Source organism: Elephas maximus, chromosome 20, assembly GCF_024166365.1.
Source record: "Elephas maximus indicus isolate mEleMax1 chromosome 20, mEleMax1 primary haplotype, whole genome shotgun sequence".
Taxonomy (NCBI): Eukaryota; Metazoa; Chordata; class Mammalia; order Proboscidea; family Elephantidae; genus Elephas; species Elephas maximus.
The window spans coordinates 61,951,996-61,971,007 of record NC_064838.1 but is presented as its reverse complement, the minus strand read 5'-3'; the positions used below and the strand labels follow the sequence as shown (position 1 = coordinate 61,971,007).

The following is a 19,012-nucleotide window of genomic DNA, read 5'->3' as shown; positions in this document are numbered from 1 at the left end:
GCTGCTGTCATTTGGGCCAGCAATAACTTGAACTATCATGATTTGGCCATTAAACGTAAATATCTTTGTATCACAGAGTGTTGATATCTTGGACATTTGAGTTACCTAGCAATTGATCTTGGTTATTTGTCAGTTTAAATATGTCTCCTGTATTCAGTTGTGTTCTTCATAAGGTCAGGATCCATTTCTCTATCTCCATCCATCCATTTACTCAGTATTTACTGAACACTTACTGGGTGCAAGGCACTCTTCTAGGAATGGGTAATCTGCCAATGAGGGGGAAAAACATGTATGAGATAGATAGATATAAAAAACATGTAAAGATGGAGCTTAGATTCTAACTGAGGGAACCCTATGCAAGATGAACCCAATCACAATGTGAATAAACCTGAGGAGCTTGTTAAAGATGTCAGTGTCCCACTGCTGGAGATTCTGATTTTTTATTGTTGTATAATTTTGGTATTTAAAGGCATGGGAGAAGTTGCTGTTTGGAGTTTGTTTTTTTCATGCCCTTGTGCAAGAGAGAAAGAAATTTGGTCCTCTTGGTTGGAATATCCCATATGGATTTAACGAATCAGACTTACGCATCAGTATCCGACAACTACAGGTAAAATGGGAAAGGGACTAACATGTATGGAATATCACTAGGTTCCAGGCTGTGTGCAAATCTCTTTGCTTAGCATAGTTTAGTCAGTTCCCCTGACACCACTATTAGTTCGGTATGCCGTAGTAATATAACTATGGTTTGTGAAGCACTGTCTCCATCTGGATTCTCTCTGCTGTAAGTAAAGGAAAACTTGATTCAACCTGGCTTAAACCATAATGAAACATTATTTCACATGAAAAAGAGGTTCAGGTAAAGGCTCTAGGGCTGGTATTTCAGCAACGAACAGTGTTTTCATCAAGGGCCCTGGTTCTTTCTGTCCTTTTGCAGTACCATCCTCAGTGTTTAGCTTTGCATATGTCCTTTTATCCCTCTGTTCTCCTCCTCCACTCAGGCAGCTCTACAGTTTAGCTGTCTAAGTTAAGCAGAAATAGGCTGTCTAAGCAGAAAAGGAATTAATTGAAAAAATATTGAGTAGCTCACAGTATCACCAATATAGCAGGGGAGCCAGGCTCAGAGGCAAGGCATCCAAATTCGTATCTGGAATCCCACCATGTATGGTAAGAACAGCACCACTACCTTGTTGAATATTAGACACTGCAGCTTACATAGCTACGGCATAGCCTCTGCTCTTCTGTGGGCCTTCTGACTTGACCACACCCAAATGGATTCTTTGCTGTTTCTGCTGCTTTGCATCCTAATCCCCGGTTCAAAGTCTAAGGTAGATGCAACTGAGTAGCCAAGCCCAGGTTATAGGCCTAGGCTTTACCTGGAGGGGAGGCTGGGAAAGTGAGTGGCTGGCTCTTGGAGTTTCTGTAGACTTACAGTGAGAGACACTCAGGTGATGGGCAATGCTCCCCACCCCCACCAAAAAAAAAAGTCTATGGAGTACAGTTCTACTGTACACACACGGGTTCACCATGAGTTGGAATCGACTCGATGGCAACTAACAACAACAAATAAATTCGCACTAACTCAGACTAATAGACTAGAAGTCTGAATTCAGGGTGCCAGCTCCAGGAGAAGTCTTTCTCTGTTGGCTCTGGGGAAAGGTCTTTGTCACCAATCTTCCCCGGTTGAGGAGCTTCTCAGTGCAGGGACCCCAGGTCCAAATGATATGCTATTCTCCTGGCTCTTGTTTCTTGGTGGTATGAGGTCCCCACATCCCTCTGCTTGCTTCTATCTTTTATATCTCAAAGGAGATTGACTTAAAACACAACTTAATCTCGTAGATTGAGTCCTGACTCATTAATATAACTGCCGCTAATCCCACCTCATTAACATAGAGGTAGGATTTATAACACATGGGAAAATCACATCAGATGACAAAACGGTGGACAATGACACAATACTGAGAATCATGGACTAGCCAAGTTGACACACATTTTTGGGGCACACAATTCAATCCATAACACCATCATACTATATATAACCAGTCAACTGAGAACTCTCCATCTTCAGGCTGGGTCCCAGCCTATAGCCTCCAGTTTCATCAACCTACCTAGCCCCAACAATGGAGCCTGCAGATATGGGTTGGATCCATCTTTCATATCTTCAGGAACTGGGAACTTGAGAGGAATGTTAGTGCTTAAACCATCTTCACCTGGTCGTACCAGCAGGCCACCTCTCTCCAAAGGGGCAAATCAGCAAACTGATGGCTGAGTGGGTGGGTGGAAAACCAGAGAAAGAGTTGTCAGTTGGCCACTTCTTATATATCACCATCAATTTAACAAGAACTTCTCTCAAGGCCCTTCAGTTTTGGGAAGGAAGAAGACCCCATTAAACATCCCTATCTCCTCCCCCAAAGACAGGATAGGGAGAAACTTTCCTCCTTTCTCAAATAATTCATTCCGCAAAAAGATGACCTTCCCTGTCTCTCAGTCCCCCTCTCATATCTTTGGCAGTCCTCTTGCCCCTGAAGACATGGGAGTCTCAAAGAATTAGGCCTTCTTTTAACTTGACTCTGGACAATTTAGAAACCTTTTTTCTCAACTGTGTGCCATTTCTGCTATAATTCCTGCATTATCAGGTAACCTTCAGTGGCAAGAAAATCCCTTAACCAGTAACTTACACCTTCCCAATACATAAGCTATCAAGAATTTCTGTATGTGGGGAAAGTATGGAGCCTGCAACTGAAAAAGGTAAATTCAGGCCTTGATGTTGCCACTTAATTCTCTGTGTGAAACATTACATTCCCCAGTTTTTATTACTATTATTACTTTAATAATAAGGCAGCTGGAGACTAGAGGAACTCCCGAGACTATGGCCCTTAGCCGCCTTTCTAACTTGTATCTGAAGCCACTCCTGGAGATCACTTTCAGCCAAAAAAAAGGCCTATAAAATAAACAATAACAGCCGTGAGGAAAGTACTCCTTAGAACAACCTACTGTACAAGACCAAAAGGGCAACATCTGCCCAAAAGCAAAGATAACCAGGCAAGAAGGGGCAGGAAAACTGGACTAATAGAAACGGGGAAATCAGGGTGGAAACAGGAAGAGTGCTGACACATTGTGGGCATTGCAGCCAATGTCACAGAACAGTTTGTGTATAAATTATTGAGTAGGAAACTGATTTGCTCTGTAAACTTTCACTTAAAGTACAATAAAAATATAAATAAGCCCCTTCCCCCCCAAAAATATTAAGGCAACTAGAGAAGATACGTGCTGTCAGTGAAACTTTGTCGTGGTGCGTGAACCAGGCTCTGGCACTATAATTTGGAATTGGTTTGTTTTTATCACACTGTAAATGGTGCCCTAAACAGGGCTTCTTAGCCTTGCCACTATTAACATTTTAGGCTGAATAGTTCTTTGTTGTGGGGGCTGATCTGTGCATTGTAGCAGCATCCCAAACCTTTACCATGTCAGTAGCACCTTCTTCCTCTTCCAGGTGTGACAATCTAAATCTGTCTAGACATTGCCAGATATCTACAAGGGGATAAAACTGCCCCCAGTTGAAAACCACTGCCCTAAATTAAGGTTTATTCAAGTTCATATGAAAAAGACTTGGTAATTTTCATGTCATAATTTTTTGTAAGTTTTTTTCTTATTACAGAAGAAACAATACATATTTATTTCAGAAAAAAAATCAGAAGATACAGATAAGTGAACTAATTAAAAATAAAATACCAACAGTCCCAGCCTCCCAAAGACAACCTACCATGATCATCCTTTCATCACCTCTTCATGCCTATTGTTGTTGTTGTTAGTTGCTGTCGAGTCGATGCTGACTCACGGCGACCCCAGGCGTTACGGAATAGAAGCTCTTCATAGGATTTTCAAAGGCTGACTCTTCAGAAGTAAATCACCAGGCCTTTCTTCCAAGGCACTTCTGTGCGGACTTGAACTTCCAACCTGTTGGTTAACAGCTAAGTGCCTCAACCATTTGCACCACCCAGAGAATGCCTATACACACAGATGTGCATACATAGATTATAAATAGATGGAGGGAGAGATTCGCATGTATCGTGTGGATATTTAATGCCATCTTTACATGAAATGAAGCAAAAGACTTCATTTTGTTTTAGGTTTCCTTGTGTCATTTCTCCTTTGTTTCAGTTGTTTATAAATGAATATGATGCAGTTCCATTCGAAGCTATCTCTTACCTGACCGGGGAGTGTAACTATGGCGGAAGGGTGACAGACGATTGGGACAGACGTCTCCTGCTGACCATGCTGGCCGACTTCTATAATCCGCAGATAGTTGAAAACCCTCATTATAAGTTTTCTCCCAGTGGAAACTATTTTGCACCTCCCAAAGGCACCTATGATAACTATACTGAATTCATTAAGGTAACTGATACCACTGAAAATAGGATTTGATTTAAGTGTGATTTTTTTCTAAATGCAAGTAGTGAAATGTTCCCCTGTAATGTGTAGGCTTAAACAACTATTATGGTTTCAGTAGTCTTTTAATACCTTTTGCTTCTAGTAATTACTGAAAGTGGAAATTTTGAGTCACCCGTTAGGTAACGCTTAGTTGGTTTTCACCCCTTTTTTGGTCTGAATGTATCTACCTTATGAAGTAACATATCCAGTGACCATGTGTGGCTTAAATGATGTGTTTCCTGGTAGAAACTCCCGTTTACTCAAGACCCTGAGATATTTGGATTGCATGAAAATGTTGATATCTCCAAAGACCTTCAACAAACGAAAATCCTCTTTGAGTCCTTACTCCTCACCCAGGGAGGTGCCACCCAGACAGGAGCCTCAGGAAGTGCTGACCAGATTCTATTAAAAATTACCAAAGATATTCTCAACAAGGTAATATTTACCTTAAAATATGTTGCTTATAATATAATTCAAATCAAAATGGCACTGAAATGACAGTCTGAAAACTCCATTTACCAGCATTATGACCTTGAGCAAGATGCCTTGCCTCTCTGAGCATTGGTTTCCAAATCTGTAAAGAGGTGATAATACAGTGAAACCTGTAAGAGCCAGAACTCCACGGGACTGCCTTGTTTTGCCAGGTCGTGACAGTTTTCCGCCTTCGACAGGGTGCCGTCTCCACTTTTCTATTTCTATATAATGGAAAATATTTGCATTTTCCTTCTCTGACAGGTTTCTGCCTTACACAGATTTCCAGCTTTCGAAGGTTTTAAGGTAGTACCTACTGTATAAGGTTCTTGCGAAGGTTAAAGAGGTCATGAATTGAAAGTGCTTTGCATAATGCCTGGCATATAGTAAGTTCTTAGTAACTATAGCTGTGGATGAACTAATGAATGTATGATTTATTATCATTTATAAACAAGAGGTCATGGACCTACTTTTAAAAAATATAGAAAAACGGTTGGTCTGAACTTGCTGGTTTAAGAAAAGAATAGTTTTTAATCTATACCTTAGGAAGTGAGGAGGCACAGAGAAAAAAGATCAACACTAAGTTAATTGCTAGGGTTTTTTTGTTCATAATGCAGCTCAATGTACTCAGTCCTATTAAGTAAACCCGAGTGGTGCTCTCTATTCTCACTATTTTTCTATAAGCCTTAATTTCAATAAAGAACTAAAGGTATTTAAAAATGATTATGGTCCTAAGCACAGATCTTCACAGTACCCCTCCAAGGTAAGTACTATAATTATCCCTGTATTTCCTATATGAGAAACTGAGGCTCAGAGAGGTTGAACAAAGTTTCCATCTCATACCTGACAGAGCTGCTAACGGAAAGACTGGAGGTTCAAGTCCACCCAGAGGCACCTTAGAAGAAAGGCCAGGCAATCTACTTCTGCTCTAATGTGCCTGGGGTCTCCACAAGTTGGAATCAACTCCACAGCAACTGGGTAGTCGGACTTAGACAAACTTTTTTTCACGACCCAGGAACCATCACCTGGGGATGGCTCAGCTGACTGGGAAATTCGTTTTCCCTTTAGGAGTGTGAATACCAGTATCTTGTGGCTTAATCATTAGTCCCAAAGTTCCCTTTGCCACTTCTCCTCAAGTACCCCTGAGGTGCCTCATACAAATCAGACATTCAGTGGCCTTGTCTTCCTTTGTCCTGGGACCCTGCTGCATTTATACAGAATTAATTACTTAATAGTGGGGTAAGCTAAGCTACTTGGAACTGGTTTACAAGTGATTGGAAATAAATATAAGACATTTATGAAATAGTAAATCAGTTTTAGTAAATGGGAAATAGCATTCAATTTTTAAGAAAGAAATCATACAAATTTTTAGAAGTGCATATCTTCTACAAAATGTTGTATCCTGTAGTTAAGAGCATGGGCCCTGGAGTCAGAGACCTGTGGACTCAAATGGACTACTTTTTGGCCATGTGCCATTGGGCCTGCTACTTAACCTCTCTGTACTTCAATTTCCTCTTCTGCAAAATGGAGGTAATAATGGCCAGCTAAGAGTGTTGGCTATGTTAAGTAGGAAAATGTATGGAAACAGTAAATACACTGTCTAGCACATGTTGTTGTTGTTAGTTGCTGTAGAATCTATTCCAACTCATGGCTACCTCAGTGTGTAGAGTAGAACTGTTCCATAGGGTTTTCAAGGCTGTGACCTTTTAGAAGAGATTGCCAGGCCTGTCTTCCGAGGCACCTCTGGTTGGGCTTAAACCACCAACCTTTCAGCTAGTAGTTAAGTGCTTACCCCCTTGTGCCATCCGGAGACTCCTGCTTGGCACATTGTTGTTGTTGTTAGGTGCCGTTGAGTCAGTTCCAACTCACAGCAACCCTATGTACAACAGAATGAAACACTGCCCCGTCCTGCGCCATCCTCACAATCGTTGTTATGTTTGAGCCTATTGTTGCAGCCACTGTGTCAATCCGTCTCATCAAGGATCTTCCTCTTTTTCACTGACCCTCTACTTTACCAAGATTGATGTCTTTCTCTAGGGACTGGTCCCTCCTGATTACATGTCCCAAGTTGCGTGAGACAAAGAAAAGTCATCATCCTCCCTTCTAAGGAGCATTCTGGCTGTACTTCTTCCGAGACAGACTTGTTCGTTTTTATAGCAGTCCATGGTGTATTCACTATTCTTCGCCAATGCCATAATTCAAACGCATCCATTCTTCTTCAATCTTCCTTATTCACTGTCCAACTTTTGCATGCATATGAGGTGATTGAAAATATCATGGCTTGGGTCAGGTACATCTTAGTCCTCAAAGCAACATCTTTGCTTTTTAATACTTTAGAAGAGGTCTTTTGCGGCAGATTTGCCCAGTGCAATGGTTCATTTGATTTCTCAACTGCTACTTCCGTGGGTGTTGATTGTGGATCCAAGTAAAATGAGATCCTTAACAACGTCAATCTTTTCTCCATTTATCTCCAACCTGAAAGGTTGACAGTTCAAGCCCACCCAGCTGTGGGAAGACAGGCCTGGCAATCTGTTTCTAAAAGATTGCTTATTGATCCAGTTGTGAGAATTTTTGCCTGGGACATAGTAACTCCCTAATATTAGCTATTACTGATATTATAGGTGAATGAAAATAATCACCCATTCTGAGAGTAATTTGTGATCTTCAAAATCTATTTTTTAGCTCCCAAATGATTTTGACATTGAAGCAGCATTATCAAAGTATCCCGTGAGATATGAAGAGAGCATGAATACTGTGTTAGTACAAGAAATGGAACGATTTAACAAGTAAGGCTCTATATCATTAGTAATTCAGACGGCAACCAGCCAAAGTCAGTAAAAAGACATACCCATTGCCCTCTAGTCAATTCCAACTCATAGCGACCGTATAGGACAGAGTAGAACTGCCCCATTGAGTTTCCAAGGCTATAAATCTTTATGGAAGCAGATTGCCAGATCTTTCTCCCACGGAGTGGCTGGTAGTTTCAAACTGCCGACCTTTCACTTAGCAGCCAAACACTTTAACCACTGCACCACCAGGGCTCTTCAATAAAAAGACATAGTAGCATTAAATTAAATTTTTAAAGAAAAGACTATCAAAACCTACCATTTCATTAGAATTTTTTTCCTTTTTTTTTTTTTTTTAAGTTTCTTAACCTTCTGCCCCAGAATGGAAGGTATTTTTATGAAGTAAAAAGATGATGAAAAAGAGATCAGCTTTTACTGGTTAAAATAGTCAGTAATCGTAATTTCCTCACCCATCTGCTACTGTTCTCTTCAGGACGTAAAGACAGAATGAACATTAAGCTAGGACTATGTACAGTCACATCTTCTGTCATTTTTTCATCTGCCTAACACATGTACACCTCCCTTTTTTTCCTGAGTCCAGTCCAGGTTGATTTGGTACCCCACAAAGCAAACAAATTATTTACTTTGGATTTTATTGAGTTCTCTGCAACTCAGCACTGGCTTAAGGAATGGAGAATTGTTTTGGTTATGAATCTTCTAAAGCACTTCCAAATTTATTTTGGTTTCCAGACTTTTTGACATTTTAAAACAAAGCATATTAGAACACTGTGATGCCATAATTAATTCAGTGTTCCTAATACGAAGAATATATATGTTTATATATAATTACATACTATCTCTCAATTGCTTAGCCTAAAACCCTCACTACAGGTATGTTTATGGTGTTCTTAGCAGTTTGGGCCTAAGTTGGAAGCATTAGTATTTGCAAATGTATAAGTGAATATATAGTAATGCAGTGTTTCCCAAGACTCAGTCACTGCACAACTCCTTGATACTTTTTTCGATATTTCCATGTGCCAACTATCATATTATTTACTTAATATTTGTCCTTAAATGAGTCTCTGTTTATCAGGTCCTAAGCATTAACACCCAGAATGCAACAAGCTTGAAGTGCTAGTTGTATTATTTTCTGTATTTTGCAATATGTATGTAATGATTCGAGGTACCCTGGCAGCACAGTGGTTAAGCATTAGGCTGCTAACCAAAAGGTCAGCAGTTCGAACCCACCAGATGCTCTGTGGGAGAAAGATGTTGTAGTCTGCTTCCATAAAGATTTACAGCTTTGGAAACCCTATGGGGCTCTGTCAATTGGATCACTATGAGTCGGAATCCACTCAACGGCAACGGGTTTGGTTTTTTTTTTTTTTTTTTATGTAATGATTCAAATGAAAAATGTTCATCTAAGTATCACCTAAAATTACTCCACTTACCACCAAATGAGATGTGACTTTGGGAAATACTCCCATGAAGCCATGAATGAGATTCCAGCTATATCCTCCTCTTCTGAAAGACTGCATATTGATATTTACTACCATATGTGTGTTGATGACATAATTTCTTTCATTCCAGTTTAATTAAAACTATACGTAACACTTTACGAGCCCTTGAAAAAGCTATTAAAGGCATAGTTGTAATGGATTCTACATTGGAGGCCCTCTCTGGCAGCTTACTTATCGGAAGGGTTCCAGAAACATGGGCCAAACGATCATACCCAAGTCTTAAACCCCTGGGAAGTTACATCACGGATTTTCTAGCTCGGTTGAGCTTTTTACAGGTAAAAGATTTTATATACATATAGATATATAGGTATAAATATACAAGTGTTTTGGGGGGGTGACTGGGGAGATGTTAGTAATTGGCTGTGATCACTTGAATGTCTTTGAGTTAAATGGTATGTGATTAATAGATTCATGGTAATCTAACCAAAATTTTAGAATATTGAAAATTACATACATTTCAAAGTATTAAGTAGAAGATAAAAGACCTTCTTTTACCAGAACTCAGATAATATGCAATATGTATATTTCTGGAAATTCTAAGTTTGTGATTCTCTGAGATCATAATGCAGTTTTGTCCTGTGTTTTAAATACTGACTGGTGAGTCATGAAAACAGCCTGAGGCTTGGATTGATCAATAATTGGCCATTGTCTTAAAATCAGTGCCTCACCATGGTCTCTTATCTCATATAACCAGAGAAAAGATGAGTGCTTTGAAATCCCCTGCCTTCCACCTCATAAAGGATGTTCAGGGCAGGACGCTGCCTCCTCTTCCCCGATTCTTCTGCTTACACCCATCCTGTGGTTGATGTGTATGTGAGGGGGAGGGAGAGACACCCAAAATAATATTGTTTTGGACATTCACAAATTTCAGGTATATGATTTTTCAGTTGAATACTGAATGTTGTATTTTTCTTATACAAAACATTTGTTTCACTGTAGAAGCTAATCATGAAATAGTCAGTGCTTGTAAGGATGTGGAGAGACAGTCTGATAGGCCCACCGTATCTTCTTGTTTCAATTTGCCTTTCCTTAATTATTAGGGAGACTGCTTATTTTGGTATGTGTGTTTCCCAATTGTATTTTCTTCTGTGAATTGCCTATTCATGTCCTAGGCCCACTTTTATTTTGGACTATTTTTTTTTTTAAAGCTGACTTATAGGAGTTTTTTTGTAGATTATGAATTGAACAAAAGAACTAGGATAGAATGGAAGTTTAAGCTTTAGAAGAGTTGACACTAGCCTCAGTTTCCTCATCCATAAAATGAGCACTTCTAACTCATGGAATTGTTATAATGATTAAATGTGAGAATTCACTCGAGGTACTTAGCATAGTTCCTGTATATGAACAGTTAATGTGGATTCTTCTTTTATAACATCAGAAATTGTTGTATTATCAAATGCTTTTTCGGCATTTATTGCTGACAGTGTGATTTTTGTCTTCTTTAGCTTACTATTGCATTAAATTGTGTCACTAATTTCCAGATGTTAAATAGTTTTGTGTTCCTAGAAAAATCCCTCTTGGTCAGTAATTCCTTATTCTTTTAATGCTTTAGCAGATTCCATTTGGACATTTTTTAGGGCGCTCAATAAAGATTACCTAATCAGTCTCCAGAAAAAGTATTCAGTTTGTATCCCCATCAATAGCGAATATGAATGCCTCTTTCTCAGTAATTAGAGTTCTTTTTACCTTTGCTGTTTTGTTAGGTGAGAATGTGCGCACCTGGCGATCTCCGAGCCCTGTAAGCAGCGTGTCTTTGCTACTTGTGTGTCAGGCTCTTTCCGTTTCTTACCAAAAGCATCTGATGTATAGTTAATTCCTTCCTCACCTTGTTGTAATTTTTATTTTATTTTTTGTGCTCCAGTTTATTTCCCAAATTTTTCTGAAACTTACTGAAACGGCTTACATTTCCTGTTTACTCTTTTGTTCCTAAAGAGCCTCAGAGTCTTCAGCTTGGTCCCCCAGGAGACTTCAGCTTGGTCCCCCAGAGAGGTCCTGGCATAGCGCCAGCTAGGGTAGTCTCTGGGACAAATTCCTGTTGTTGTTAATATGAAGTTCCCATCAATCTCTGTACGACCTGAAATTTGAATTGCCCCTTGGCATCACGCCATTTGAATTAATAAGAAGGTCTCACTCATTACTGGGGCATCCCTTCACCACAAATCTTTCCCTGAATGGGTTTCCCCATTGTCCATGTACCCTTACAGAAGCCATACTGTTTCTTTCATCATCCTTCTTTCTCCTGGACTCTTCTTCACCTCCTAGTGGTTCCTAGAGTTAACAAATTCAGCAAGTGGGTCCTCTGAGTTTTCTATCCTTTTCTCATTTCCCTCTCACCACTTATCCTATTTACCCTTTCTTTCTCCTTCCTGTGCCATTTTTAAAAAAAAAAAAAAAAAAGCTTCTCACACACTGGGCATAATCCCAGGTCAAATCCTGGATCTGACACTTTTTATATCACTTTGAGCAAGTTACTAATCTTTTGGTACTCTAGTTCCCTGTTAGTAAAGTGGGAGAAATAATACCAACTCAATGTGTTACTGCGTGGATTAAATGAGGTGATCATATAGAGTGCTTAGCATAAAAAAAAAATTTTTTTTTTTTTTATAGTACCTGGCAAATAGTAACCACTCAGTAAATGGTCACTAGTTCAGAAATTCTACAAGAAGCTGACCACTCATGGCATCCTTGACTAAACGAAGCCCAGAGTGGAGTGAGGGACTTTCTCACACACCTGCTGACTGGGTTTTCTCATGGTTCTTCCTGGCTTGCGCCCTTATTAAGTCCTGTCTCTTTCTCTGCCTCTTCTTGATCTGCCAGCTGGTACTGTTGCAACATCTCCAGCAGCAGTTCTTCCTTTCCGGAAGCTGTCTGCTTCCCGTTCTCTTCCTGAAGCTGTCTTCTTCCTGTAGTGTACTGCTCATTCAGACACAGAGTTCATCTCAGTGCATTCATCTGTTCGTTCAACAAATGGGAATTTAGACCACACTTTGCCAAGGTACCTTGTTGTGCCTTGATGATTATACAAAGATTATACGAAGATGATTATAACATGAACTCTGCTTTCAAGCTGCCTGGAGCCTACAGGAAGACAAGTTATATATTAAAAAAAAAAAAAACTTAATACAGTGTACAACAGGATGTGTCATAAAAGACAAATGTGTCCAATGTTCTGGAAGTTCAAAGAGGGGAGAGAGTTCTTTCAGCTCAGGAAAGCCAGGTTTATTACATGGACCAGGCAGCATCAGGAAAGCAGGGTTTGTTTTGTGTATGAGGTAGAATTTCAGCTGGGTCTAAAAGGATGAATGGTTTTTAGATTCTGCAAAGACAGGGAAATGATTTAGAGACAGAAGTGGGACAAGAGGCAGTGTATCAGTTGGGATCAGTTCTGTTCTAAGTAACAAAAATTCTGACCTAAGCAAAAAAGAAACTTTGTTCCCTTATGTAACTGAAAAATCCAGGGTTTAAACTGACAGCAGGCAGGATTTGACCTGGGTGCAAACAGGGTTACCTGGTCCTGGCTTCCCGCATTTCATCTCTTGGCTCCATTCCCTTTGGGTTAATGCTATTGTCAGTTAGGTTTTCATTTGATGGTAGCAAGATAGCAATAGCAACATCCACATAACTTCAAAGAGTTGAGAATGAGTCTTTCTCCCAAAAGTCTCAGCAAAAGCCCCTGCATCTCCTGGGCTTTCATTGGGTTGAATCAATCACTATGACTAGAAGGATGATTGGCCAGGTAGGTGCCTCCCTCCTCTGTCCCCCACTCTCACGACCCCACCCAACACCTTCAGTCTGGGTGGAACTCCAACACCAGAAGTTGTTAGACAGAAAGGGCAGGAAGGTTTGTCCTCCAGAAGGAGATAAGGGCTGTGTCACTTTAAGGAGGGCAGAAGAAACAACAGATTTCCATCCAACAGTGACAAGAGACCAGCAAATAGTCCAGTTTGATTAGGACGTAGGATGCTTAAAGGGGACTAAAAATGGATAGAACCAGAAATACAATTTGGGATCTGATTGTGAAGTGTCTTGAATGGGACACTAAGGGTTTAGACTCTAACTTGGTGGGTATTAGTAGGTCACTGAAGAATTGTGCAGATTATCAAACCTGTTCCAAACAGTACATGGTGAGGTATACGTTGGCAGCATTGTTCTAGGTGTATTGAACAGGGAGAGGGAGGAAGCAAGAAGACAGTACACAGTGATACAGTGATCTAAACTGGAGTGGGGCAGAGGGCATGGAGAGAAGGGATTCAAGAGGCTTGTTGTTGTCGTTAGCTGCCACTGAGTTTGCCCTAACTTATGGGCACAGTGGAACAAAACACTGCCTGGTCCTGTGCCATCCCCATGATCCACTAGGGGTCAGACTATTGTGACCTATAAGGTTTTCATTGGCTGAATTTTGGAATTAGATCACCAGGCTTTCCTTCCTAGTCTGTCTTAGTCTGGAAGCTCCAATGAACCCTGTTCAGCATCACAGCAACGGGCAAGCCTCCACTGACAGATGGGTGGTGGCTGTGCATTGGCTAGGAATGAAACCCAGGTCTCCCTCCCACGTGGTAGGTGAGAATTCTACCACTGAACCAGCACTGCGAGGGTTAAGGAACTGGAATCAAAACGTGAGGGCTATAGTTAGACAATGTATAAGATGGTTGCTTTTCAGTACAATCAATAAAATAGATGTCCAAGTAATTTATATTTGGCTTTTTACAGAAGACTTGAATCTTTCCAATTATGTTTCATTCATGTCCCTGTTCAAATTAGTTTGAATTTCCAGAGAAGAGTAACTAGAAAGGAAGAGAGGTAGGAGGGAAGATAGGTTTTATGTTTGGTGGCAGGGAAGATAGTTGTATGATGGAAAGTGTGACAGTGTGTTTGTTGATTGGGCAACAAATACAAAAACCAGACACAGTAATCAACTGTATATCAGCTGACACTCGTGTAAGTTGAAAAATGAACATTATGTATTTTTTCCCCTTTTAGGACTGGTATGATTCAGGAAAGCCGAATGTGTTTTGGCTCTCGGGTTTCTTTTTCACCCAAGCCTTTTTAACTGGAGCAATGCAGAATTTTGCCAGAAAACACACCATCCCTATTGATTTACTAGGATACGAATTTGAGGTACAGTAGCTCTTTTAACTCCATGGTACATCATCGCATCAAAGGCATAATGTCTAAGCATGAAGGATTCCCAGAATTTATATTTTATAGCCCATTATAAACAGTGTGACTTCTTCCCATTCTTTGTCTTCCATGAAGAAAATATATATTTGCCTTGCTATACCTGATAGAACTTCTATATACCTCAATATTCAATTCAAATAATTTAATGATATTCTTCTATTTCAGCAAAAATTTATAAGAGATACAGTAAAAGCTGATAAAATGTTTCAAAAAAGAACTGTATTATGTGTTAAATGGATGAAAAATGTATAGCTTAACAAGCCATTATGTAGTAGAGATTCCCTGAATGTGTTCTGAATACTTACTTAATTTATGTTTTATGGCACTAAGTTGTCTGGAGACAAGTATCAAATCAAGCAGGACTATAACGTCTGAACGAGTAAACATAAAAATGAATAAATAGGCTCAGTGTGGAAATGTTAACACAGTAGTAGCAAATGAATGTTCTCAGTACATTTTGTTTTTAAATAACTTGGGATACTTTGAATTGTTTATTATGAGCCATGAAAGAATTGCACTTGCTTTCATACCAATTCAAAGACAGTGAATTCAATTTTTTTTTTTTTGCAAAAATTCAAGCCAGGAGTATTCTGTTCATATTGAAAGTGCTCTTACCTTTATATTTCTGCAAAGGAACAAACTCTAGGGTGAATGAACTAGTTTAGATACTAAAAGAACCTTCCATACTTCAGTTATTAACTTTATTCCATTTGAAAGCTGATAAGACCTGGAAAATAGGACTCCCTAGGTAAGTTGCTTTTCTTACCCCTTTTCTGTAGAATGGGGCTGATAAGCCTTATTGCACGGAGTGGCTGTGAGGGTGAAATGAGACTGTGCAGATGGAAGCACCTAGGACAGTCACTGGCAATAGGAGGAATCAGAATATGGAGGAGACTTTGGTGAAGACCAGGAAAGACAGCTGCCTCACGGAGCTTAGGACAGGAAATCTAATCTGTAACTTTGTCTTTATTACATAGATAAGATATTTCACCCCATGTGTGTAGATCTCCCGTTGCATTTAGACAGTAGAGAGTTTGCCACAGGACACTTCAGAGAGAGAGAACACCGGCGAGGGAGGGGAGGGGAGGGGAGACATTCCCACTGTGCGCTTCTGCTTTCAGGTGATTCCTTTCGATACATCTGACACAGCACCGGACGATGGCGTGTTTATCCACGGGCTATATCTCGATGGCGCACGCTGGGACAGAAGAAGGTCAGTAGTTTCAATTCCAAAGACCTCTTCAGTTGTAGCTGAAACAGGTGACATAAGGTGTCTGAAGCTTTTCTTTTTTTTTTTTTTTTTTTAATAACCAAGAGGCCTCTAGGGAATAATACAAGTAATAAATAATATCAGAATTCTTATCATAAATCATTATACAGGTCAGTGCAATTGATGAGTGATTATTTTTAGATCCTGAACAATTTAAATGGTCTTACTAGTAGACAAGCTAGTTAAAATTATTGTCCTGCTCCTTCCATTTTGTAACAGTTGCCTTCTGTTTTATAATGTGTAGGGCTGCCTCACTTTAAACGGTTTCACAGCTGGAGTAAAGTTCCCATTTCTGTTGGCAAATGGAAAACTTCTTTTTGTATTTTGATGAGATAATAAATAATGAGAATATTTAAAATAAAGATTGAATTTCCGACTTCATTCAGGAAACTAAGCAACTTCTATTCCTGTTTTAATATGTACACACACGGGGTAGGGGAGATGGGAGAAGCATTTCCTTTGGAGCCCTGCTCTTTGGCATAACCCAGTGGTATGCATGAGCCTGTATTCCCAGAACCAGGGTTAGACTTTGCTCCCAAGGGAGCGTTAAAGGCTCAAGAGGGAGAAATCACATATGGAAGAATCCTGTAAGAGGGAACAGTAAGATAGCTATACAGAGAGAACCCCAAGACTGTTATGAGGAGAGTCAGCTGCACATAGTTCATTTTGTTATTTCTGTCTCATTTCTTTTTTATCCTTCCTTCCTTGCCTCTCTTAGGACAGGAAATCTAATCTGTGACTTTGTCTTTATTACATAGATAGATATTTCATCCCACATATATAGATCTCTCATTGCATTCTCTCCTTCCTTCCCTCCCTCCTACCCTCCCTCCTTCCCCCCTGCAAACAAACAGAGAAAGAAAAAAACAGCATAGTGAAAAGAAACCCAGTTTTTGAGACAGGCAGATTTGTGTTTGAATCTTGACTCTGGCATTTATGAGCTGTGTCATTATGAGAAAAGTACTCAACCTGTCCGAGCCACCATTTTCATCTATGAAACAAGAATAGGAATGGGGGACAGGATCACTGTGAGGGTCAAATGTAATAGTGTAATGCCTGCCTCATGACAGTACTTTAAAAATGGAAAAAATAAATTGCCGTTAATTCCACTCTAACTCCTGGTGACCCATGTGTTAGAACTGTGTTCCATAGGGTTTTCAATGACTGATTTTTCAGAAGTAGGTTGCCAGCCTTTTTTCCAAGGTGCCTATGGCTGGACTCAAACCTCCAACCTTAGGTTAGCAGCTGAACGTGTTAATCTTTTGTATCCTTCCCCCCCAGGCATGGGTAATTGTTGACTGTATACTCTGCTGTTCCATAATTTTCTTTTGTTCATCTCAGTTCTTCATTGCCTGTTTCTCAATTTTTTTTTTTTTCAGTTCTTCCTTTTCTCCAGTCCTCTCTCATGGTAAAAGCCGATATCTAAGTAGCAATCTGTCTTAAGAAGCACATTTCATAAGTTGTTTCTAATTTCTGTCCGTTTCTCTTCACAGTGGATTACTTGCCGAACAACATCCTAAACTTCTTTTTGACCTGATGCCCATCATATGGATAAAACCAAGTAAGTATACTTTTAACAAGATTTCTTAGTGTTTTAAGGAGGAAAATGATAGATGCTATTAAGTGCTCCCCCAAAGAAGCTTCTGTCTCAAACATATTAAGATTTAGTTCAATTATAAGTAGTGACTTAATGTTTATATTGGAAATACATTGTCACTTTCCGCCCCTTTTTTAATGTGGCATTTATTGTTTTGAGAATATCATTCTGCCGGTTTATTCGATTAGCCCATGGGCTAAATCGTTTTCTTTCCCCTCTCCCATACTTCTACAAGGAGTTTCAGAGAGTCCACAGCTGCCCAGGCATGTGCTCAACCTGAACTCTGTTTACACACTTCTTAGAGGCACAGATAGGCGTAACACAGCCTCCAGCTAGTGACTACCATTTTCTGTATAAGAAGCTTCTAGGCCTACCAGCCAGCCAGGTGCCTCAAGGCATATGAATGTTGCAAGCCACATGGGCAGAGACCAGCTCTGCTCCCTGGAAGAAGCCACTTGTTCTTTCCCACCTTCCAGCATCACCATTTTTCCACATGCCTGAAAAAATGGGACTCATTCTTTTGTTTTCTCCTCCTTCTCTAATTTTTCCTGTAAATTAAAATATTTACGAATCACCTAGTCACCACTCCGTATTTTTTCATTATTAATGTGGCTCAATTTTAGTTACTTGAAATGTGGTCCTAGTTTTAAAAGACTAATATATCTGGCTTTTTAGGGACTGTATATACATTCTTTTTGTGAGTAGGTAAAAGTTGGTGCATTTTTCTTATTAATAACCAGCTGAAAACAAATGGAAATGCCAGTTTCTTGTAATTATGAGCTTCTTGCATTAAAGCTCTAAGGAGCTGCATCTCTGCCAGTTACCTGTGCTATGTCTTATCCCTTCTTCCCCACCTTCTCCTACTTTCTCCATCTCTCCCAAGTCCTTCTTCAGCATTTTCATGCCTGCCAGGTGACCAGACATTAACACCCATTCCTGTTTTCTGGACTTAGAAAGACAGACCAGATGAAATCACTTGCCTTGTTTTATAAGTAAACTTACATGCTAGCTGCGAAATAACAATAATAAAATTAAAAGTTTGAAATCTTAAAAAATCATAATCAGAATCGTAGATTTAGTACTGGCCATTTTATTGCAAGATAAATACTTGTTCTTCTAATACCAGTGGCTATTTTCCTTTTATTAAATGGATATATTTTTCTTTTTCAAGATAAAAAGTCTAGCATTGAGAAGTCAAATGCCTATGTCTGTCCCTTGTACAAGACAAGTGAACGAAAAGGAACTCTTTCCACTACGGGACATTCTACTAACTTTGTTATTGCGATGTCGTTAAAAACAGAACAACCCACTCAACACTGGATCAAGCGTGGGGTTGCTTTGCTTTGTCAGTTGGATGATTGAATTGGACAAATTTAGAAAACATCTGAAGGAAGAAAAACCATTGTCTTTACTTACTTAAAAATAAATATCTGTTATAAAAGCAAGTATCTGTGTCATTTTTTGCAATGGTCTTTGTGAATGGCCTCTGCATTGTTGTCCTCCCTGATTTACCATTCTTGATGGGAATACAGCCTTCTAGCTGGCCTCTTTTGAGAAGATCACAGTCAGACTCCTCCGGGAAAAAATGTGATAAGAAACGTTTCTTTGAAGTATATGGAAAACCTTTGAAGATTTTATTTTGCTTCTTTTTTCACATAATCCTGTGTGTGTGACAAGTAGATCTGGGGGACTAAGGGAAAATTTTTTAATATCAGAAATTCTCTCTTTTCACAAGTGCAATGTTTCTTTTTTTAAAATA

General features: G+C 39.5%; 1 protein-coding gene across 6 annotated transcripts in view; it reads left to right on the top strand.

Annotated features, from left to right (window-relative positions):
• The window catches only part of DNAH12 (dynein axonemal heavy chain 12), a 210,342-nt gene extending 191,652 nt beyond the window's left edge, over window positions 1–18,690 (top strand). For 5 of the 6 annotated variants that reach the window (XM_049861985.1, XM_049861986.1, XM_049861984.1 and 2 more), the window contains 9 exons: window positions 470–607; window positions 4,159–4,392; window positions 4,675–4,863; window positions 7,582–7,685; window positions 9,276–9,480; window positions 14,186–14,323; window positions 15,508–15,599; window positions 17,150–17,217; window positions 18,425–18,690. In XM_049861985.1, the coding sequence (XP_049717942.1) occupies window positions 470–607; window positions 4,159–4,392; window positions 4,675–4,863; window positions 7,582–7,685; window positions 9,276–9,480; window positions 14,186–14,323; window positions 15,508–15,599; window positions 17,150–17,217; window positions 18,425–18,615 (1,359 nt within the window). In that variant the 3' untranslated portion in view covers window positions 18,616–18,690. Of the gene's footprint in view, window positions 1–469; window positions 608–4,158; window positions 4,393–4,674; window positions 4,864–7,581; window positions 7,686–9,275; window positions 9,481–14,185; window positions 14,324–15,507; window positions 15,600–17,149; window positions 17,218–18,424 lie in introns of those variants that run through there. The other variant, XM_049861989.1, reaches the window with a different exon arrangement.
• Window positions 18,691–19,012: the final 322 nt, after the last annotated feature.